A 24,399-nucleotide genomic window follows, 5' to 3' on the forward strand; every position below is an offset into this window, starting at 1 on the left:
GATTTTATTTAGAGACAGTGTTTCACCGAGTTGCTTAGCGCCTCACTTTTGCTGAGGCTGGATTTGAATTCAGAATCCTCCTGCCTCGGCCTCCAAAGATGCTGGGATTACTGGTGTGTGCCACCATGCCCAGCTCAAAAGAATGTGCCTTTTAATATTGTCATTTAAAATGAATCCATGTCACATATATATGTACACACATATGTATACACACTTGCTATGTAATGTTATGTATCCACTTATAGATTTAAACTATATACATTTATATGATGTATCATATCATATATTGTTGGTGTGTCATTTCAGTATTTTTGTAAAGATGAGAAAACAATTTTCAGCAAAATGAAGAAATACAGCTGAGGTATGAAATATATCTTGAGAAATTATAAGATTCCAAGTAAATATTTTTGTACCATTTCCAACCTACCTAACCATTCCATTTGGATCATTGCCTGGTCCTTTAAGAAAGCCATCAATTTTGTTATCAGGCCCAATCTTTAAAGGGGGGCATGTGGGGAATGTATGTGACTGTGTGTGTGTGTGTGTGTGTGTGTGTGTGTATGTAAAGTGACACCCTAAGAAAATGAAAAATATAGGAAAAGAGAGTAATGCAGGCATGTTTATAAAAACCATTAGTAAAATCTTAATATCAAAGTAATCAAACAGAAAAATCATCCAAGCTAAAATGCAGACAGAAAAAAAAAAGAGTACCACGTCATGATTCATGAAAAACAACAATTCAGAGAGGACATGAAAGACATGTGGGATCAAGAAGATCCCATAAATATAGTAAGGCCATTTCCATCATCCTGAAAATGCTGCTCTCCTGAGGATGTTTCCCAGAGCTCCTTTCATATCCCGATTCCTCAGACTGTAGATGAAGGGATTCACCATGGGGGTGACCAGAGTGTACAACACAGACACAATGACATTCTTGTCTTTATTGCTATTGGATGAGGGGAAAAAGTAGAGTGCAATAATTGCTCCATAGTACAGAGAAACCACAGAGAGGTGGGAGCCACATGTGGACAAGGCTTTGCAGATCCCCTTGATGGAGGGTCTTCTCAGGACACTGGCCCCAATGTGGCCATAAGAGACCAGAATGCACATGAATGGCAGGGTAATGCCCACCACTCCTACAATGAGAATGACCAGCTGGTTGATGGTGGTGTCTGAGCTGGACAGCTTAAGTAAGGCAGAGAGGTCACAAAAGAAGTGGGGAAGAGTGTTGCCTCTAAGGAAAGAGAGCCGGGCTAGGAGGAGGGTGTGCACAAGGGCAATGGCAGAGGACAAGACCCAGGACACCACCACTAGCAGAAAACAGAGGCTCTGTCTCATCATTGTGGTATAGTGCAGGGGGTGACAGATGGCCACATACCTGTCATAGGCCATGGAGGTCAGAAGGAAGCTGTCAAGAGACCCAAACAATATGGAAAAGTATGCCTGGGAAATACACCCAGCATATGAGATGAACTGAGTCTGCGTCAGCATGTTCATGAGCATCTTTGGAGCTGTGACTGAGGAGAAGCAGATGTCAGTGAGGGCCAAGTGGCTGAGGAAGAAGTACATGGGGGTGTGGAGGCGAGAGTCCAGCCTGATGAGCAGGATGATGAGCAGGTTCCCCAGCACCGTGGTCAGGTACATGGCCAGGAACAGGGCGTAGTACATGCCTTGCTCCTCTGGCTGGATGGGGAGCCCCAGGAGGAGGAACTCAGACACACTGCTCTGGTTCTCCCTCCTCATGCTCTTTTTGCTATCTATTTCTGAGACAAAAAAGAGATGGAAAAGTGTAAGAATGAGAAGTCACTGGGGATATTATACAACAAAACCATGGTTTTGAATTAGTCAGTATGTGCATTTTAAGTGGAATATCACAAACTTTTTGCCACACTAATGTTCTATTGATCATCTGAACAAAGAATGTTATTTGTCCACCTAGGAACCAACATAGTGTCTTTTGGATAAACCAAAAAATAACATCTAAATGATCATCAGATGAGACCAGGAACCAGTTTGAGAAATCCAGGATTTATGATGAAAATCTGAGATCAGGGAATTAAAGTTTGTATGCTCACAACTTTGACAGACTGTCCTATTACATGAGACCACAGTTTGAGGAAGCAATTTCTCTCATGTTCTTTAAAGGGAATCGTGGATATAAAAGTCTGTCATATGAAGATCAAAATACGAGCACTGTAGTTAGTTGTTTAGGGGGGACAGGTGCAGGGTATGGAAGAGATAGAGAAATTTAAAAGCATGATCACCCTGGGAAGGACGTGGAGAACTTGCTGACATGATAGAGAGTTTCTAAGCTATTCTCAAAGCAAAGGTGGACACAAGAAAAAGCTTGAGTAAACATGTGACTGAAAGTTTTAAGTAACTTCCTGTCTACTGGTAGAGGAGCACACATTGGCAAGGCAAGAGAGTCGGCAGGAATCTGAATAGGAGGTTAAGGCAGTAATTTAGATGATAAAAATTATCAGGACATGATTAAAATTACAGAGATATGCTATAAAACTTGGAATAATTTCCAAAAGGACTTAATGCAGATAAAGATAAACAAAAGAAGGAATGGTTTTCTCATAACTTCTTACAATTAGACATAGACTACAGTTGAGAAAATAATTCAACACAGTAATGGTTTTTCCCTATCCTCTCAAAATTTTGGAAGATACTCAGTATAATATGTGTTTCTTTACATGGTGCTGTTTGTCACAGTGTAGGGTGAGTGTGGCAAAATCTAGACTCAATAGCATATGCTAGATGCAAACATACACACAAACACAATCAAATTATTTAATATAAATTCTACTTCAGCCCTGACAAGGTTCCTTACATGATAATAACAGGTACCTTCAGTGATATGCCATGAGAAGGTTCTCCCATTTCTCACGAGTAGGTTCAAAATTAGGTGAAAGACTTGGTTGAACTATACAGGTCTCAGAGTTCCACTGTAACAGGCAGAAGACTCACAAGTTCACAACAATTCAAGATGCATATATGGTTACATTTTGTTCACAGATCCTAAGAAATCAGAGTGAGGTTTAAGATAACAAACCATGGAGATGACCTATGGGTCAATCATGTTAACCACAAGTCAATTAGAGACAAACAGAATATAATTGCTTCATTGCCTTTGGCTCCCTTAGGGGAAGAACTACTTGTAGAAGCAGGCCTAAGAGAATTCACCCTTTAAGGAATCATGATGATAACCATTAGGAACTTGGTGATCCACAAGGTTGCCTGCCTTCTGTTTACATTGGGAAAATGTGCCTCAGAATCCATAATAAACCAAGCTTGAAATTGAGAGTGATACCCAAGTTTCTGCTTCTGACCACATGCTAAATCAGTAACACCAGAAACACTCTAATCCCATCGCTCTTTGAATAATAGTCAGGGACTTATAATTCACCATCCTTCCTGGAATGCAACTCAGGGAATGCAACACAGTTTTTTAAAATCTCACTCTCTTGCTCAAAAGCTGTGCTGTCTGCATTCTGCGGATGCACATTACTCACAAAACCATAAAATTGTCATTCAGTGTATGCTTTCCATTTAACCCCATACAACAACGATTCCAAATCATTACAGATATGTTTTAGTCAGCTTTTTCACTACTGTGACTAAAAGGTCTGACAAGAACAATTGTGGAGGAGGAAAGGTTTATTTGGGGGCTCACAGTTTCAGAGGTCTTGGTTCATGGACACTTGGCTCCATTCCTTGAGGCTCAAGGTGAGGCTGAACATCATGGCTAAAGAGTGTGGTGGACGGAAGTGGCTCACGTAATGATCAGGAAGCAGAGAGGGAGATTCCACTTGCCAGATACAAAATACATGCCCCAAATGTACACTCTCAGTACCACCTCTTCCAACCATAAACTACCTGCCGTCAATTACAACTATGTTAATCCCATCAAGGAATTAATTCACTGACTGGGGTAAGGCTATCATAACCCAGTAATTTATCCTCTAAACCTTCTTGCATTTTCTCACATGTGAGCTTTTGAGAGACACCTCACACCCAAACCATAACAATATATCTCCACCTCCATTTCTTCTATGCCTGGTAGATAATGAACACCATGTGCTCATTATTAAAGGAGAAGATGTATGAATATTTATTCTACTAATTGGCTCAGTTCAAGTTAGGAATCAACCTGTACATAGAACTGCTATTTGAGTGAAGCAATCTTGTAAGAGATTTAGGCCTCTGGAGTGGTTCTGGGTGCTATGGGTCATGGTTGACCATATGTTTCCTTGATGATAATGCTCCAGTTGGCCTGCCTGTTTCCTAGAAGCCAAGGGTTAACAATCTTTCCTTCTCAAACCAGAACTTCATTGCCACCTCCCCCTTTCCCTGCATTCATGGAGATTTAAAAATATCAATGACTTCCTATGATTTCTCAACTAATTAAGCAGTATGAGGACTCTGGGAAGATGATGGAAGAGAGAGGTCAGTTCCCTGGCTCCTCTGTGGCATGAAAACAATGAAACAGACAAGCAGTTTTTCAGCAAGATGGGTGATTGAACAAAAATTACCTGGAATTTAATACTTGACCCTCAAAACAGATCATTTCAATGAAATAACAAAAAGTCCCCAAACCTAAAGAAGGAAATGGAAAGTCAAATACAGGAGACCTACAGGAACGCAATTATAAAAAAATTACAACAGACCCACACCAACACGCATTACTATGAAAATGCCTAACATGGAGAATAAGGATAGAATTTTAAATACTGTCAGAGAAAAATGTCACATTACTTTTAGAGGGAACCAATTCAGATCTCAGCTGAATTCTCAATCCCCAAAGCTAGCAGGTCATGGAATAATATATACCAATCTCTAAAAGAAAATGGGTGCCAATTAAGAGTACTGTACCCTACAAATTTTAAACTTCAGATTTGAAGATGAAAGAAAAACCATCCATGATAAACACAAGTTAAAATAATTCACAACAAGAAAGCTTCCACTACAGAACATTCTCAGCAAAAGATTTCATGAGGATAAAATGAAAAAGAAAAGTGAAAACCAGCACAAGGAAGAATTACACTAAAGGAATAGTCAATCAAAGGAGAAACAAATTCAAATTAAAAAGCAGAAATAAACTAAAATGACTGGAAATGCAAATGATATCTCAATAATAACTTTGAACAGAAATGGCCTAAATTAATCAATGAAAAGACATAGAAAGGCAGATTGAATTGAAAAACAAGATCCAACAATATGCTGTCTCCAAAAGACTCAACTCATAGGCAAAGACATCCACAGACTGAAGATGAAAGGATGGGGGAAAAAACAATATCACTCACATGAATCTCATAAACAAACAGGGGTTTCTATTCTCATATCAGATTAAGTGGTCTTCAAGCCAAAGTTAATCAGAATGGACAAAGAAGGTCATTTCATACTATTTAAGGATATTATACAATAAAAGACATAACAATCATAAATATTTATGCCTCAAACGATGGATCATCTACATACATCGAACAAACCCTCCACAATTTCAAGAATCGAATAGACCACAACACAATAATACTGCACAGAATTAACACAAATTCTCTCTCCAATCGATAGATCCTCCAAACAAAAACAAACCAAAGAAATTATCGAACTAAATAATACAATCAATAATTTAGACTTAAAAGACATACATAGAGTTTTTCATCCATCAATGATCAAATAAACTTTCTCCTCATCAGCACACACATCCTTCTCTAATAGAGACCATATCTTAGGACACAAAGCAACTCTTAGTAACTGCAAAAAAATAGAGACAATACCCTGCATTCCATCAGATCATAATGAATAAAATAGAAATCAACAAAAAAAAAATAGAAGTTACTCTAACACCTGGAGACTAAATAATATGCGACTGAATGACAAATGAAGAGCAGAAGAAATCAGAAAGGAGACAAAAAAATACTTAGAGGTAAATAAAAAGAGCAACACAACATATAAAATCTCTGGGACATTGTGAAGGCAGTTCTAATAGAAAAGTTCTTGGCATTGAGCTCGTTCGTTAAAAGAATAGAAAATAGCCAAATAAATAATCTAACATTACATATCAAAGCCCTAGAAAAAGAAAGACAAATCAACCCAAAAGCAGAAGACAGGAAATAATTAAAATCAGGGATGAAATCAGTGAAATTGAAACAAAGAAACAATTTTAAAAATTCACAAAATGAAAAGTTAGATTTTTAAAGAAAGAAATAAAACTGAGAAACCCCTAGGCAACCAATGAAGAGAGAGAAAACTTGTATTACTAAAATTGGTCACGAAAAAGGAAATATCACAGCAGACATTACTGAAATACAGACAATCAGAAAATATTTTGAAAATTTCTACTCTAATAAAATAGAAAATTTTGAAGACATTGACAAATTTTAGAGACATATGACATACACAAACTGAAGCAGGAGGACACACACAATTTAAACAGATCAATTTCAAGCCATGAAATAGAAGCCACCATCAAAACCCTAAAAACTAAGAAAAGCCCAGGACTAGACAGATTCTCAGTCAAGTTTCACAAGATCTTCAAAGAAGAATTAACACCAATATTCCTCAATCTATTCCTGAAATAGAAAATGAGGGAACCCCTCCTAACTCATTCTATGAAGCTAGTATCACCCTGATACCAAAACCAGACAAAGATACATCAAGGAATGAAAACTTCTGGAACAATATCCCTGATGAACACAGATGCAAAAGTTCTCAATACAATTCTGCCAAATCACATACAAAAACATATTAAAAAGTTAGTGCACCACTATCAAGTGGGGTTCATCCTAAGGATGCAAGTTTGGCTCAACATATGGAAATTAATAAATGTAATTCATCACAACAATAGACTTAAAGACAAGAATCAGATGGTTATCTCAATGCATTCAGAAGAAGGATTTGACAAGGTAGAGCACCCCTTTGTGCTCGAAACACTAGAAAAACTAGGGATAGTAGGAACATATGTCAACATTGTAGAAGCTCTCTCTGCTAAACCCAAGGCCAACATCATTCTAAATGGAGAGAAGTTGAAAGTATTGCCTCTAAAAACAGGGACAAGATAAGGATGTCCTCTTTCACCACTTTTACTTAACACCATCCTTGAAACTCTAGCCAGAGCAATTACATAGAAGAAAGAAATTAAAGGGATATAAAGAGGAAAAAAAGAACTCAAACTATCCCTATTTGCCAATGACATGATTTTATATTTAGATGACCAAAAAGAATTTCACCAGAAAACTTCTAGCACTAATAAGTGAATTCAGCAAAGTAGCAGGATATAAAATTAACATCCATAAATCAATTGTATTATTATACATCAGTGACAAATCTGTTGAAAGGGAAATTTTTAAAACTACCCCATTCACAATAGTCTAAAAAAAAACAACAACTTGGGAATTCATCTAACAAAACAGGTGAAAGACCTCTACAGTGAAAAGTACAGAATACTAAAGAAAGAAATTGAAGAAGATCTTAGAAGATAGAAAGCTCTCCCATGCTCTTGGATAGGCAGAATTAACATTGCAAAGTGGCCATACTACTAAAAGCACTAAATAGATTTAATGCAATTCCTATTAAAATTCCAATGACATTCTTCAGAGAAATAGGAAAAGCAGTCATGGAATTCATTTTGAAAAATAAGAGATCCAGAATAGCCAAAGCAATCCTTAATGAGAAAAATAAACCAGGAGGCATGACAATACCAGACCTTGAATTATACGACAGAGTTCTAGTAACAAAGGTGGCATGGTGTTGGCACCAAGACAGATGCATGGACCAATGGTACAGAATAGAAGACACAGAGACAAACCCACATAAATATGGTTCTCTTATTAGATAAAGTTCTCATAAACACACATTGGAGAAAAGATAGCTTCTTCAACAAATGGTGCTGGGAAAACTGAAAATCCATTTGTAATAAAAAGGAATTGAACCCCTACTTCTCACCCTGCACAAATCTCAACTCTAAGTGGATCAGGGACTTAGGCATTAGACCAGAAGCCTGCATCTACTGGAGGTAAAAGTGGCCCAAATCTCTAACATGCTGACTTAGGAACTGACCTGTTCAACAAGACTCCTACAGCACAAGAAGTAAAATCAAGGATCAACAAATGGGAAGAAATCAAGCTGAAAAGCTTCTTTTCAGCTAAAGAAACAATCAATGTGAATAGACAGCCTACAGAGTGGGAGAAAAATCTTTGCCACCTGCACTTCAGATAAAGCATTAATCTCCAGGATATAGAAAGAACTCAAAAAACCTAATGCCACAAAACAAATAACCCGATTGATAAATGAACTAAGGAAATGAACAGACACTTCACAGAAGAAGAAATATGAATGGTGAACAAATATTTTTTAAAAAATCACTAGTTTGTAGAGAAATGCAAATCAAAACCACACGGATATTTCATCTCACTTTAGTCAGAAAGCCAATTATCAAGAATACAAGTAACAATAGGTGTTGGCGAGGATGCGGGGAAAAAGGTACACTCACACATTGCTGGTGGGTCTGCAAATTGATGCAACCATTCTGGAAACCAGAATGGATATTCCTCAGAAAGTTTGGAATGGAACCACCTTTTGATCCAGTTATCCCACTACTCAGTTTATACCCAAAGGACTTAAAATAACATACTACTGTGATGCAGTCACATCAATGTTTATAGCAGCTCAACTCACAATAGAACCAACCAACATAACCTTCAACAGATGAACAGATAAAGAGAATATGGTGTACATATACACAATGGAATATTATTCAGTCATAAAGAAGAATGAAATTATGGCATCTGCAGGTAAATGGATGGAACAGGAAAATATCATGCTAAATGAAATAAGCCCATGCCAAATAAAACAGAAGCGAATTTTTCTCTCTGATATGTGAATGCTAACTCACAATAAGAGGGGAGGGGTGTTGGTAGGAAAGAGTGAAAGTACTTTTGATGTGTCAAAGGGTAATTAAGGGAAGGCAGGGGTAAGGGGAATGGGAAAATAGTAGAATGAATCAGACATTACTATCTTATGTACATATACGATTACACAGCAAGTGTAATTATACATCATGTACAACCAGAAGAATGAGAACTTATACTCCATATATGTATAATCTGTCAAAATGCATTCTACTATCAAGTATCACTAATAAGAACAATAAAATTTTTTAAAAAAATTATTCAATAAGCACAAGGTCCTGGGTTCAATCCCCAGCACCACAAAAATAATTTTTTTTAAATTAAGCAATGTGAGAAAAAGTATCTCTTTCAATTAACAACTGACTTTAGTACTTCCCCAGATACTGGTTACCTAGAGGACCTTCATCTGTATCATCCTCCACATCAAGTATATTCCATCTTTGTCCTTCCTATTCATGTCTTTACCTCATAACATTTTATCATTTAATAGTAAACTACACTCATATATATATACAGAAAATATTGAAATAGTAACACAAAATTCAGGCTACCCATTTCCTTCTGAGAGGAAAGAAGCCTGTGGGTAACTCAAAGGTAGACTCAAATGATGTTTTATTTGGAATAAATATTTGTTAATGGAAATACAAACATAGGACTAAGCATACAGTAAGGGCACAATTTGATGAATAATCCCAGAGGAAATACATCCATGTAGCCATCACCCAGATAAAGAAATAATCCTTCTTATTGCTCCTTTCAGTTCCTTCATTTAAGTGTTAACCTTGTGAAAATTTTATTCTAATTAAACCAAGTATCTCTTTTGAAAATTCTTAACTTTTCACCTTGGTATCAGTACCTTGAGCAAGAACCTAAAACTTAGATAGAATGCAGTATTACTGAATCCTCTCTAATCTTGGAACTAAAACTATTTCTCTTCTTCAAGAATAAACACATTTCTGATATAATATCATCCTTCAGAAGTAGGAGGTTCACATATTTTTACATCATAACAAGTCATTCTTATCTCTTCAGATTGATGAGACAGCATGTTTACAAGTATCACTCATACAATTGACGAAGATGAGGGTTAATCTGAATTTATGTCACTCAAGTTTTATACTGACCATATAACATGTGCACTGTTATTGGTACCCCACCAATTCTGTAGTTGACTCTACCTCTGGTGCTGACGCTGGAGCTAGAACTGGACCTGACTTTACTCCGGAACAGGTCATATAGCAATCACTTCAGCATTGCACTGCATTGTAGAGAACCCCCAGTCACGAATCCCACCTCCAGAAAGCCTTCTAAGACAACTGTGCACCCAAATGAATGGTCTTAGGCAATTTCCTCATAGTGCAGCCTGGTCATCTTCTTACATTTTCACATGCATACCCCCCAGTTCTCCTAAGTCTCTGGCTCTGCCTTAGTGGGCTCCAGGTGATACTGCTGATTCAGGAGATGGTGGACATGTTGCCTGTTTGCAGCCTTCATGGATAGATGTGCCACATTCCTGTCATCTCTTCCTTCCTGGGGTAGCCATTGCAGCGTTAGTGTCACAATCACAACTTCATGCATCACCTAACCACCGCCCATGGGAATTTCAAACCTGCTACAGATTTCCTGGCATCCCAGGCCTTCCTTTGAAACCTCAGTGGAAGCCCCCCTGAACTTGTTATCCTTGCATTCTTCTTACCTGCAAAATCAGAGCCACATTGATGATGCCAAGGCCTGCAAGCAGATTGAGCAGAATCCAGACCCACTTGAAACACAGCTACAGGGACTCTTACTGTCTGCACAGCTGATCACAGTGAAATGAATCCTGGGTTTTCCATGTGACTTCATGGAGTCGGGCACCCTGCCTCTTCAAAGTAAAGTTCTGCCCATAATGCAAGTTTTTCAAATCTCTCTGCTTTGCTTTTTGCTCCTGATTATCAAAATAAACTCAGTTAACTGCTACCAGTAATCTACATGCCACTTCTTGAATACTATACTCCTTAGAAATTTCTTCCACCAAATTAAGAAGTACATCACAATTAAATCCAATCTTAAAGAAAACCTCAGGACATGGGCAAAATGGAGACAACTTCTTAGCCAGAACATAACACAAATGTGTTTAGTCCAACTTCCAGTAGAGTTTTCTTCCTCTTCTGAAACTTTGTGAGCCTAGTCTTTACTGTCCACAGTCCTGTTGGTATCCTTGTCTTCTGAACTCCCACAAGAATTGCCCATTAATGTCCAGTATTATCATTCTAATACTTTTCCAGTTCTCATCACTAAACTTTTCCAAATTTCTCCCATAATTTCCAAAAATCTCCAAAACCTTCTGAATCATGCAGTCAAGTTAGTCACAGAAATGACCCCAAATCTCAGTTTTAGTCATCTGTTTCATCACTGTGACCAAAAGACCTGATAAGAACAAATTTAGAGGAGGAAAAGTTTATTTGGAGCTCACAGTTTCAGAAGTCTCAGTCCATAAACAGCCATTTTCATTTGCTCTGGTCCCAAGGTGTGGCAGAACATCATGGCAGAAGTGTGCTGGAGGTAAATAGGTAAGGACATGGCACCAGGAAGCAGAGAGAGGGAGAGAGAGACACTATCCCTTCACCATAAACAAAATACAAACCCTGAAGGCATGGCCCCTGGGGACCTACCTCCTTCATCCACACCCTACCTGCCTACATTACCACCTAGTTAGTCCCTAATAGGGGATTGATATACTTACTAGGTTAAGACACTCCTAGCCCAATTACTTCATCTCTAAACTTTCTTGCATGGTCACTGCATGAGCTTTCATGGGGGGGACACCGAATATCTAAACCATATCAAAGAAGAGAGGGGGAGGGAGAAGGTGAGGGAAAGAGGAGGTACTGTGGACTGAAGTGGAGTGAATTATAATCTATTCATGTATAATTTTGTCAAAATGAACCTCACTATTATGTATAACTATAATTCACTAATAAAAACATTTGAAAACTTTTACAAAGGATATAAAAAGTTAACCACCTGGAAAGGTATTCAACATTAACTATTAGGGAAATGTGAAGTAAAGCCATGTGAGATACTACAAAACACCTTTTAGAATGTCCAAAATAAAAAACACTGGCAAAACTTAGGATTGGCAAGGATGTAAACTAACTGAAACTCTCATACTTTGCTGGTGGAAGTATGAAACAGTAGTTCTATGCTTCTGGAAAGCAGTTTGAGGATTTCTTTTTTTTTTATTGTAAACAAATGGGATACATGTTGTTTCTTTTGGTACATGGAGTAACAGCATACCATTTTCATAGTCATACATTTACATAGGGTAATGATGTTTGATTCATTCTGTTATTTTTTCCTTCCTCCCCACCTCTCCCACCCTATTTTCCCTCTATACAGTCCCCCCTTCCTCAGTTCTTGCCCCCCTCCCATCCCCAATTATGTGTCATCATCCACTGATCAGCGAGATCTTTCGCCTTTTGGATTTTTGAGATTGGTTTATCTCACTTAGCATGATATTCTCCAATTGCATCCAATTGCCTGCAAATGTCATAATTTTATTATTTTTATAGCTGAGTAATATTCCATTCTATATATATACCACAGTTTCTTTATCCATTCATCAATTGAAGGACATCTAGGTTGGTTCCACAGTCTTGCTACTGTGAATTGAGCAGCTATGAACATTGATGTGACTGTATCTCTGTAGTATGCTGATTTTAAGTCCTTTGGGTATAGGACAAGAAGTGGGATAGCTGGGTCAAATGGTGGTTCATTCCAAGTTTTTTAAGGTATCTCCATACTGCTTTCCAAAGTGGTTGCATTAATTTGCAGCCACACCAGCAATGTATGAGTGTACCTTTTTCCCCACATCCTCGCCAACACCTGTTGTTGCTTGTATTCTTGATAATCACCATTCTAATTGGGATGAGATGGAATCTTAGTGTAGTTTTGATTTGCATTTCTCTTATTACTAAAGATGGTGAACATTTTTTCATATGTTTGTTGATTGCTTGTAGATCTTCTTCTGTGAAGTGTCTGCTCATAATCTTAGCCCATTTGTTGATTGGGTTATTTCTATTCTTTGTGTAGAGCGTTTTGAGTTCTTTATAGATTCTGGAAATTAGTGCTCTATCTGAAGTATGAGTGGCAAAGATATTCTCCCACTCTGTAGGATCTCTCTTCGCATTGCTGATATTTTCCTTTGCTGAGAGAAAGCTTTTTAGTTTAAATCTATCCCAGTTGTTGATTCTTACTTTTATTTCTTGTGCTATGGGAATTCTGTTAAGGAAGTCTGATCCTAAGCCAACATGTTGAAGACTTGGACCTACTTTTTCTTCTATAAGATGCAAGTTCTCTGGTCTGATTTTGAGGTCCTTGATCCATTGTGATTTGATTTTTGTGCAGGTGAGAGATAGGGGTTTAGTTTCATTCTGTTGCATATGGATTTCCAGTTTTCCCAGCACCATCTGTTGAAGAGGGTATCTTTTCTCCATTGCATATTTTTGGCACCTTTGTCTAGTATTAGGAAATTGTACTTTTTTGGGTTTGTGTCCGTGTCCTCTATTCTGGACCATTGATCTACCTGTCTATTTTGGTGCCAATACCATGCCGCTTTTGTTACTATTGCTTTGTAATTTAGTTGAAGTTCTGGTATTGAGATACCCCCTGCTTGATTCTTCCTGCTAAGGATTGTTTTAGTTTCTGGGTTTCTCATTCTTCCAGATGAATTTCATGATTGCTTGCTCTATTTCTGTACGGTACATCATTGGGATTTTAATTGGAATTGCATTGAATCTGTATTTCACTTTTGGTAGTATGGCCATTTTGACAATATGGATTCTTTCTAACTAAGAACGTGGGAGATCTTTCCATCTTCTAAGGTCTTCCTCAATTTCTTTCTTCAGTGTTTTGTAGTTTTCATTGTAGAGATCTTTTACCTCTTTGGTTACATGGTGCCCAAGTATTTTATTGTTTTTGAGGCTATTACAAATGGAGTTGTTTTCCTCACTTCCCTTTCCGATGTTTCATCACTTGCGTATAAAAATGCTCTAGATTTATGCGTGTTGATTTTATAGCCTGCTATTTTGCTGAATTCATTGATGAGGTCTAGAAGTTTTCTGGAGGAGTTTTTTGGATCCTCTAAATATAGAATCGTGTCACCAGCAAATAGTGACAGCTGAAGTTCCTCTTTTCCTATTCGTATCCCTTTAATTTCTTTAGTATGCCTAATTTTTCTGTCTAGAGTTTCGAGGAAAATGTTGAATAAAAGTGGTGAAAGAGGACATCCCTGTCTTGTTCCCGTTTTTAAAGGGAATGGTTTCAGTTTTTTCTCCATTAAGAATGATGTTGGTCATGGGCTTAGCATAAATAGCCTTTACAAGGTTCTGGTATGTTCCTACTATCCCTATTTTTCCTAGTGTTTTGAGCATGAAGGGGTGTTGTATTTTGTCAAACGCTTTTTCTGTGCCAATTGAAATAACCATATGATTCTTATCCTTAACTCTATTGACATGATGAATTATGTTTATTGATTTATGGATGTTAAACCATCCTTGCATTCCAGGGATGAACCCCACTTGATGATCATGTTACATGATTTTCTTAATATGCTTTTGGATACGATTTGCCAATATTTTGTTAAGAATCTTAGCATCTATATTCATCAAGGATATTGTTCTAAAATTTTCTTCCCTTGATGTGTCTTTTCCTGGTTTGGGTATGAGGGTGACATTAGCTTCATAGAATGAGTTTGGTAGCTTACCCTCTTTTTCTATTTCCTGGAATACTTTGAGAAATATTGGAATGAGATCTTCTTTGAAGGTCTTGTAGAACTCGGCTGAGAATCCGTCTGCTCATAGGCTATTCTTGGATGGTAGGTTTTTAATGGCTTCTTCTATTTCATTGCTTGATATTGATCTGTTTAACTTGTGTATGTCCTCCTGGTTCAGTTTGGGAGGAGCATATGTCTCTAGAAAATTGTCAATGTCTTTGGTAGTTTCTATTTTGTTGGAATACAGATTTTCAAAGTAGATTCTAACTATGTTATGTATCTCAGTGGTGTCTGTCATGATATTTCCATTTTCATCACGAATTTTAGTAATTTGAGTTTTCTCTCTCTTTCTCTTTGTTAGTGTGGCTAAGGGTTTGTCTATTTTGTTTACTTTCTCAAAGAACCAACTTATTGTTTTGTCAATTTTTTGAATTGTTTCTTTTGTTTCAATTTCATTGATTTCAGCTCTGATTTTACTCATTTCCTGTCTTCTACTACTTTTGCTGTTATTCTGTTGTTCTTTTTCTAGGACTTTGAACTGTAATGTTAGGTCATTTAGTTGTTGACTTTTCATTATTTTCTGGAATGCACTCCATGCAATGAATTTTCCTCTTAGAACCGCTTTCATAGTGTCCCAGAGATTTTGATATGTTGTATCATCATTCTCATTGACCTCTAAGAAATTTTTTTATCTCCTCCCTGATGTTTTCTGTTATCCATCTTTCATTCAATAGCATATTATTTAGTCTCCAGGTAATATCTGTTTTTTATTTTGTCATTGATTTCTACTCTCAGTCCATTATGATGTGAAAGAACACAAGGCAGTATCTCTATTTCTTTGGATTTCCTAAGGGCTGATTTGTGGCATAACATGGTCTATTTTCGAGAAGTTTCCATGTGCTGCTGAGAGGAAAGTTAATCCACTCGTTGATGGATGGAATATTCTATTTATGTCTATTTAGTGTAAGTTATTGATTGTGTTACTGAGTTCTATGGTTTCTTTGTTCGATTTTTGTTTGGAAGATCTATCTAGTGGTGACAGTGGTGCACTAAAATCACCCAGAATTATTGTGTTATGGTCTATGTGATTCCTGAAATTGAGAAGGATTTGTTTGATGTACAGGGATGCACCATTGTTTGGGGCATAAATATTTTCTATCATTATGTCTTCCTGATTTATGGTTCCCTTAGGCAGTATGAAATGTCCTTCTTTATCCCTTCTGACTAACTTAGGCTTGAAGAACAGTTTATCTGATATAAGGATGGAAACCCCCGCTTTTTTACTGAGTCCATGTATGTGGTAGATTTTTTTCTATCCTTTCACCTTTAGTCTGTGGATGTCTTTTTCTATGAGATGAGTCTCTTGCAGGCAGCATATTGTTGGGTTTTCTTTTTAATCCATTCTGCCAGTCTATGTCTTTTGATTGATGAGTTTAGGCCATTAACGTTCAGGGTTATTATTGAGATATGATTTGTATTCCCAATCATTTGGCTAATTTTTGGTTTTTAAGTTGACTTGGTTTCTCCTTTGGGTGCTTTTACTCTACGGCAGTTCCTCCCTTTGCTGACCTCCATCGTTGTTTTTCATTTCCTCCTCATGGAATATTTTGTTGAGAACATTCTGTAGTGCAGTCTTTCTATTTGTAAAATCTTTTAGCTTTTGTTTATCTTGGAAGGATTTTATTTCATCTTCAAATCTGAAGGTTAGTTTTGTTGGGTATAGGATTCTTGGTTGGCAACCATGTTCTTTCAGAGCTTGAAATATCTTGTTCCAGGCCCTTCTAGCTTTTAGAGTTTGGGTTGAGAAGTCGGCTGCTATCCATATTGGTCTCTCCCTATATGTAATCTGATGCTTTTCCCTCAAAATTTTTTCCTTCAAAATCCTATCTTGATTTTGTATGTTAGGCATTTTCATGATAATGTGCCTTAGTGTGAATCTGTTGTGATTCTGTGCATTTGGTGTTCTGGAGCCTCTTGTACTTGATTTTCCATTTCATTCTTCAGGTTTGGGAAATTTTCTGATATTATTTCATTGAATAGGTTGTTCATTCCTTTGGTTTGTATCTCTGTGCTTTCCTCAATCCCAATAATTCTTAAATTTGGTCTTTTCATGATGTCCCATAGTTCTTAGAGATTCTGTTCATGATTTCTTACCATCTTCTCTGTTTGGGCAACTTTATTTTCAAGATTCAATACTTTGTCTTCATTGTCTGAGGTTCTGTCTTCCAAGTGGTCTATTCTTTGGTGATGCTTTCCATTGAGTTTTTTATTTGGTTTATTGTCTCCTTCATTTTAAGGATTTCTGTTTAGTTTTTTTTTGTTTTGTTTTGTTTTGTTTTTTGTTTTTGTTTTTGTTTTTTTTGAGAATCTCTATCTCTTTATTGAAATGATCATGTATAATCTGAAGTCCTTTTCTGACATTTCTTCTAACATACTGTCATTGAATTCTATTAATATAGAATGTAGACTTGTTTGGATCATTTTCTTCCCTTGTTTTTTTCATGTTGTTCATGTACCTTCCCCTCTAGCAGTGCAGTTCTGGGGAATTGCAGATTTCTCCCTATAGGTTTATAGTTGCCCTATAGGTTTCTGAAACCATTTCTTTAAGGGGAGATCAATATTAGCAGTGCCCAAATGAGACAGTATGCATTCCTAGACCAAAGCACCTATGAGGACAATAACAAAATTGTCATCATAACAGAATGAGTTAAAATACTATCTTCAATAAAACAAATAGATTGCAATAAGGTCTGCAGTTTCTAATGGAGGACAAAGAGGATGCAGAGGGATGTAGAATGTGGCTGTTTATGCGATAAGAAAAGATTATACAGAATTTCTAGATAATGGAAAGGTGAGAGTGTAATAAAAAGAAATGGATGTTAGCATGCCAAAAAGGGAGAAAGAGACTCTGAGGGAACAGGTAAATAAAAGGAAAAGAGATTAAGAAAAGTAAAGAAATAAAAACTTAAATTTTTTTCTATAAGAAGAAAAAAAGAAAATCTACAGTATAACAGTCATATAGTAATGAAACCTCCCAGTCTTCAGTAGCCTGATGTATGAGAGGTACCTGACAATGAGCTTCAAGTCTCCCACAGGCGTCTCGGGATGGGACTTGCCCCACCTAATGATCGGAGGTACGGCTTCCAGGATTATCCAAGATGACCACTCTGGCTTCAAAATGTGTTGGCAAATGGGGAGCTGCAGCTCAGGGGTGGACGTGGTCAGCTGGAGGTCCTGGAGGCGGGGTGTGGTTGGTCAGGCAGGGGTCCTGCAGGTCCAGTGTGTTTGGTGTGGTTGTGGGATCCTGGAGGCCGGGTGCAATCAGTCGGTCTGGGGTCCCAGTGATAGGGTGCAGTCAGTTGGTCTGGGGATCCTGGCGGCAGGGAGCAGTCAGTCGATGTCAGGTCCCCAGAGGCAGGGAGTGATCAGTCAGGCTGAAAGATCCTGGAGATGGGGCTCAGTCAGTCTGGCAAGGGGTCCTATGGGGCCTGGCTCTTGTCCGAGGATTTCTTACAATGTTAAATATATGCTTATTATATGATCCCACATTCTAACTCCTATGAATTTATCTTAAAGAAACAAAAGCTCAGATTCACACACAAATAAATACATGAATGTTCATAGAAGCTTTATTCATAATAACTAAAAATTGGAAACTGAAATATCCTTCAACTGATGAGGAGATGAATGCTGCTATAGCCATAAAATGGAATGTTACTCAGCAATAGAATGGAATGAAGTAATCACACCACAAAAAAAAAAAAAAAAAAAAAAAAAAAAAAAAAAAAAATCCTATACACTTGCTGACTTCACAGTCTACTAATTGCACACCAAAAAAGTAAATATTGTTATATGTCAGTTTCAAAAATAAAATCTAAATATAGAGTACAAATAGCAGTAAATGCTGGCAAGAACGTAGGTGGAAAAGGAGCTCTTTTATACTATGCTGGGAATGTAATTAATACAGTCACAATGGAAATCAGTATAGCAGTTCCTTGAAACACTAAAAATCAGAACTATCATATGATTCAGCTATACCATTCCTTGGTGTTTATTCAAAATGTTGAAGTCAGCTACTTTAGAGATGCTTGATTACCCGTGTTTATGACAGCAAATAGCACAATATCCAGGTTTCAGAGACAGCCTAGGTGTACATCAACAAATTAATGGATAAAGAAAATGGACATATTCAGTCCTTTCAGGAAGTGGATGGAATAGGAGAGCATCATGTACTAGAAAAGACACAGACCAACACTAGCATGGAATGTTTCCTCTCATGTGTGGAAGCCAGCGGGGTGAAAAAAGGAAAAGGCTGTCCTGAAAGTCAAAGGGAGACGGCTAGGACAGAGCCAGAGGCTCAAGGAGAGGAGGGGAGAGCAAGCACAGGTGTTTGGAGCAAGTCTTATTAAACTGTGCCACGTGCATGTACAGTTGTGACACAATTAAATCAATTGTTCTCTATGATTAATAAGCACCAATAGGAATAAGTGGATGTGCTTAAAACATGAAGCACCTTAGATTCAGGCATTGATAAATCGTTAAACTCTGTGAATGATGGGAGACATTTGCATAATAAACAACGGACAAAGGATTAACTTACAGATAGTATGAAGACTGTATACAATGCCATAAGTAAGAGAAAACAAAACCAACTTAAAAAAAAAAACAGGAAAAAGACATGATTTTGCATTTTACATCATAGCAGTCAGGATAACAATGGTTGTTCTAATGGTCCAGTGTGGGTCTCCCACTGGGTAGAAGGCTTTTCCCTATATGGTAATTCAGGAGCCAGGCCCAATCCTCTCTGAAAGCAAGAGTGGTCTGCTTCCATCCCAAAGTCGAGGAGATCCACATGCTTTTAAATCCTAGACAAAAAGCACATATTTTCCTCTACTGTGGACAACATGTCACCTAGAACCACCTGGATCTGAAGACAATGTAGCAGCTCCCTCACAGTGACAACCAAAGAGATCAGGAAGTGTGGGTGCATAGTCAGCCATCTCAGTCACAAATAGCCAGTAACATGTGCTACGATGTTTCATTTCATGAATGATCAAGGAAATAGAGAATAAAAGCACAATGGGATGTCATTCCCTGTTCACTGCACTGGCAAAATCTTTCAAACTCTGTCATCACCAAGTGTTGTTTAAGAAGCAAAGGAGAAAAGATATTCAAATTACTATAGCTTTCTCCAGAGTGGTTGTAGGTATACTGAAACACTGAGACAAAAATTTCCTACTAATAATTTTTACCTACCTGCCAATGTTTTCCCTGGTAACAGCTTGCATTGTTATAGTACAGTTGCTAGAATGGACCGAATACTGATCCATTATTATTAATGAAAGTCCATAATCCACATTGCAGTTTATGATTTGTGTTGAACAGAGGTAATTTCTTTGGGTTTGTTTGGGTTTTTATTTGTTTTGAAAAATAGGTACTGATGTATCAAAGTTACAACACCATAGAGAATAACATTTCTGCCCTAAAAATTCCTTTTGCTCTATTAACCATCCTTCCTTCTCCCACACCCAAAAGCCTTAGCTACCACTGATTATTTCATTATCTCTGTATTTTTGCACTTTTGAGGATGTCATATAGTTGGAATCATATAGTCTGTAGCCTTCTCAGACTGGCTTCTTACTGTAACTATTTTATAGAAGAGTTTAGCAGTGATAGTGAAATTGGACCTGCATACCCCACAATCCAGCAATAGTTCTTATGAATATATATGGTTTACAGAACCTCTTGTATATACATACACGATGCATGCACAAAACTATATCTACCTCCATTGTTTGTATTAGCAAAATGCTCAATGATAAAATGGACACTACTAATAGACTAGATAAATGTGCTGTAGTGTTACAGAGGAATATAAAAATGCATAGATACATTTCAGAAAGACACTAGTAGACAACACAAGCAAAATGTAGCAGAATAAATATAGTCATTTCATTTATATGCAATATTCAACAGTCAATATTGAAAGATCAAAATAGAAGTGACATATGCATTTATGGACTTGTCAAGTGATCCCACTATTATGCATAACTATAATGAATTAAAAATATTTAATAATTCAAATGAAAAGTAAAACATTATTTAAAATAGCAAAGATGCTGGGTGTCTCCAAGAGAAAGAAGAAACAATTGAGAAGGACTATAGAAACTTAAGTAATATTGCTAATTTTCCACTTTTTAAGTCTAGACATTGTTAAATATTTTTTTTTATGGTACCAGGAATTGAACTCAGGGGTACTAGACTAATGAGTCAGCCTTATTTTGATTTTATTTAGAGACAGTGTTTCACCGAGTTGCTTAGTGCCTCACTTTTGCTGAGGCTGGATTTGAATTCAGAATCCTCTTTCCTCGGCCTCCAAAGATGCTGGGATTACTGGTGTGTGCCACCGTGCACAGCTCAAAAGAATGTGCCTTTTAATATTGTCATTTAAAATGCATCCATGTCACATATATATGTACACACATATGTATACACACATGCTATGCAATGTTATGTATCCACATATAGATTTAAACTATATACATGATATATCATATCATATATTGTTGTCATGTCGTTTCAATATTTTTGTAAAGATGAAAAAACAATTTTCAGCAAAATAGAGAAATATAGCTGAGGTTTGAAAAGTATCTTGAGAAATTACAATATTCCAAGTAAATATTTTTGTACCATTTGCGACCTACATATCCATTCTGTTTGGATCATTGCCTGGTCCTTTAAGAAAGTCATCTATTTTGTTATCAGGCCCAATCATTAGAAGGGGGCATATGGAGAATGTGTGTGGCTGTGTGTGTGTGTGTGTGTGTGTGTGTGTGTGTATGTATGTAAAGTGACACCCTAAGAAAATGAAAAATATAGGAAAAGAGAGTAATGCAGGCATGTTTATAAAAACCATTAGTAAAATCTTAATATCAAAGTAATCAAACAGAAAAACTATCCAAGCTAAAATGCAGACAGAAAAAAAAAGTGTGCCACATCATGATTCATGAAAAACAATAATTCAGAGAGGACATGAAAGACATGTGGGATCAAGAAGATCCCATAAATATAGTAAGGCCATTTCCATCATCCTGAAAATGCTGCTCTCCTGAGGATGTTTCCCAGAGCTCCTTTCATATCCCGATTCCTCAGACTGTAGATGAAGGGATTCACCATGGGGGTGACCAGAGTGTACAACACAGACACAATGACATTCTTGTCTTTATTGCTATTGGATGAGGGGAAAAAGTAGAGTGCAATAATTGCTCCATAGTACAGAGAAACCACAGAGAGGTGGGAGCCACATGTGGACAAGGCTTTGCAGATCCCCTTGATGGAGGGTCTTCTCAGGACACTGGCCCCAATGTGGCCATAAGAGACCAGAATGCACATGAATGGCAGGGTAATGCCCACCAATCCTACAGTGAGAATGACCAGCTTATTAATGGTGGTATTGGAGCTGGACAGCTTAAGTAAAGCAGAGAGGTCACAGAAGAAGTGGTGGAGAGTGTTGCCTCTAAGGAAAGAGAGCCGGGCTAGGAGGAGGGTGTGCACAAGGGCAATGGCAGAGGACAAGACCCAGGACACCACCACTAGCAGGAAACAGAGGCTCTGTCTCATCATTGTGGTGTAGTGCAGGGGGTGACAGATGGCCACATACCTGTCATAGGCCATGGAGGTCAGAAGGAAGCTGTCAAGAGCCCCAAACAATATGAAAAAATATGCCTGGGAAATGCACCCAGCATATGAGATGGACTGAGTCTGCGTCAGCATGTTCATGAGCATCTTTGGAGCTGTGACTGAGGAGAAGCAGATGTCAGTGAGGGCCAAGTGGCTGAGGAAGAAGTACATGGGGGTGTGGAGGCGAGAGTCCAGCCTGATGAGCAGGATGATGAGCAGGTTCCCCAGCACCGTGGTCAGGTACATGGCCAGGAACAGGGCGTAGTACATGCCTTGCTCCTCTGGCTGGATGGGCAGCCCCAGGAGGAGGAACTCAGACACGCTGCTCTGGTTCTCCCTCCTCATGCTCTTTTTGCTATCTATTTCGGGAGACAAAAAAGAGATGGAAAAGTGTAAGAATGAGAAGTCACTAGGAATATTATACAACAAAACCATGATTTTGAACTAGTCAGTATGTGCATTTTAAGTGGAATATCACAAACTTTTTGCCACACTAATGTTCTATTGATCATCTGAACAAAGAATGTTATTTGTCCACCTAGGAACCAACATAGTGTCTTTTGGATAAACCATAAAATATCATCTGAATGATCATCAGATGAGACCAGGAACCAGTTTGAGAAATCCAGGATTTATGATGAAAATCTGAGATCAGGGAATTAAAGTTTGTATGCTCACAACTTTGACAGACTGTCCTATTACATGAGACCACAGTTTGAGGAAGCAATTTCTCTCATGTTCTTTAAAGGGAATCATGGATATAAAAGTCTGCCATATGAAGATCAAAATACGAGCACTTTAGTTAGTTGTTTAGGGGGGACAGGTGCAGGGTATCGAAGGGATAGAGAAATTTAAAAGCATGATCACCCTGGGAAGGACGTGGAGAACTTGCTGACATGATAGAAAGTTTCTAAGCTATTCTCAAAGCAAAGGTGGACACAAGAAAAAGCTTGAGTAAACATGTGACTGAAAGTTTTAAGTAACTTCCTGTCTACTGGTAGAGGAGCACACATTGGCAAGGCAAGAGAGTCAGCAGGAATCTGAATAGGAGTTAAGGCAGTAATTTAGATGATAAAAATTATCAGGACATGATTAAAATTACAGAGATATGCTATAAAACTTGGAATAATTTCCAAAAGGACTTAATGCAGATAAAGATAAACAAAAGAAGGAATGGTTTTCTCATAACTTCTTACAATTAGACATAGACTACAGTTGAGAAAATAATTCAACACAGTAATGGTTTTTCCCTATCCTCTCAAAATTTTGGAAGATACTCAGTATAATATGTGTTTCTTTACATGGTGCTGTTTGTCATAGTGTAGGGGGAGTGTGGCAAAATCTAGGCTCAATAGCATATGCTAGATGCAAACATACACACAAAACAATCAAATTATTTAATATAAATTCTACTTCAGCTCTGACAAGGTTCCTTACATGATAAGCACAGGTACCTTCAGTGATACGCCATGAGAAGGTTCTCCCATTTCTCACGAGCAGGTTCAAAATATGGTGAAAGAGGTGGTTAAACTATACAGGACTCAGAGTTCCACTGTGACAGGCAGAAGACTCACAAGTTCACAACAATTCAAGATGCATATATGGTTACATTTTTGTTCACAGATCCTAAGAAATCAGAGTGACGTCTTAGTTAACAAACCATGGAGATGACCTATGGGTCAATCATGTTAACCACAAGTCAATTAGAGACAAACAGAATATAATTGCTTCATTGTCTTTGGCTCCCTTAGGGGAAGAACTACTTGTTGAAGCAGGCCTAAGAGAGTTCACCCTTGGAGGAATCATGATGATAACCATTAGGAACATGGTGATCCACAAAGTTGCCTGCCTTCTGTTTACATTGGGAATATGTGCCTCAGAATCCATAATAAACCAAGCTTGAAATTGAGAGTGATACCCAAGTTTCTGCTTCTGACCACATGCTAAATCAGTAACACCAGAAACACTCTAATCCCATTGCTCTTTGAATTTGTGTCACGGACTTATAATTCACCATCCTTCCTGGAATGCAACCCAGGGAATGCAACA

General features: G+C 37.7%; 1 protein-coding gene across 1 annotated transcript; it reads right to left on the reverse strand.

The window, feature by feature from the left end:
- Positions 1 to 804: 804 nt before the first annotated feature.
- LOC124964833 (olfactory receptor 50-like) lies at positions 805 to 22,695 on the reverse strand. Its single transcript, XM_047525499.1, has 3 exons — positions 22,207 to 22,695; positions 21,883 to 21,890; positions 805 to 1,744 (listed from the first exon to the last, which is right to left on the reverse strand). The coding sequence occupies exons 1-3, from the start codon at positions 22,693 to 22,695 to the stop codon at positions 805 to 807; spliced, it is 1,437 nt and encodes a 478-aa protein (XP_047381455.1).
- Between the last annotated feature and the right edge of the window lie 1,704 nt (positions 22,696 to 24,399).

This window comes from Sciurus carolinensis, chromosome 14 (assembly GCF_902686445.1).
Source record: "Sciurus carolinensis chromosome 14, mSciCar1.2, whole genome shotgun sequence".
Classification (NCBI taxonomy): domain Eukaryota; kingdom Metazoa; phylum Chordata; class Mammalia; order Rodentia; family Sciuridae; genus Sciurus; species Sciurus carolinensis.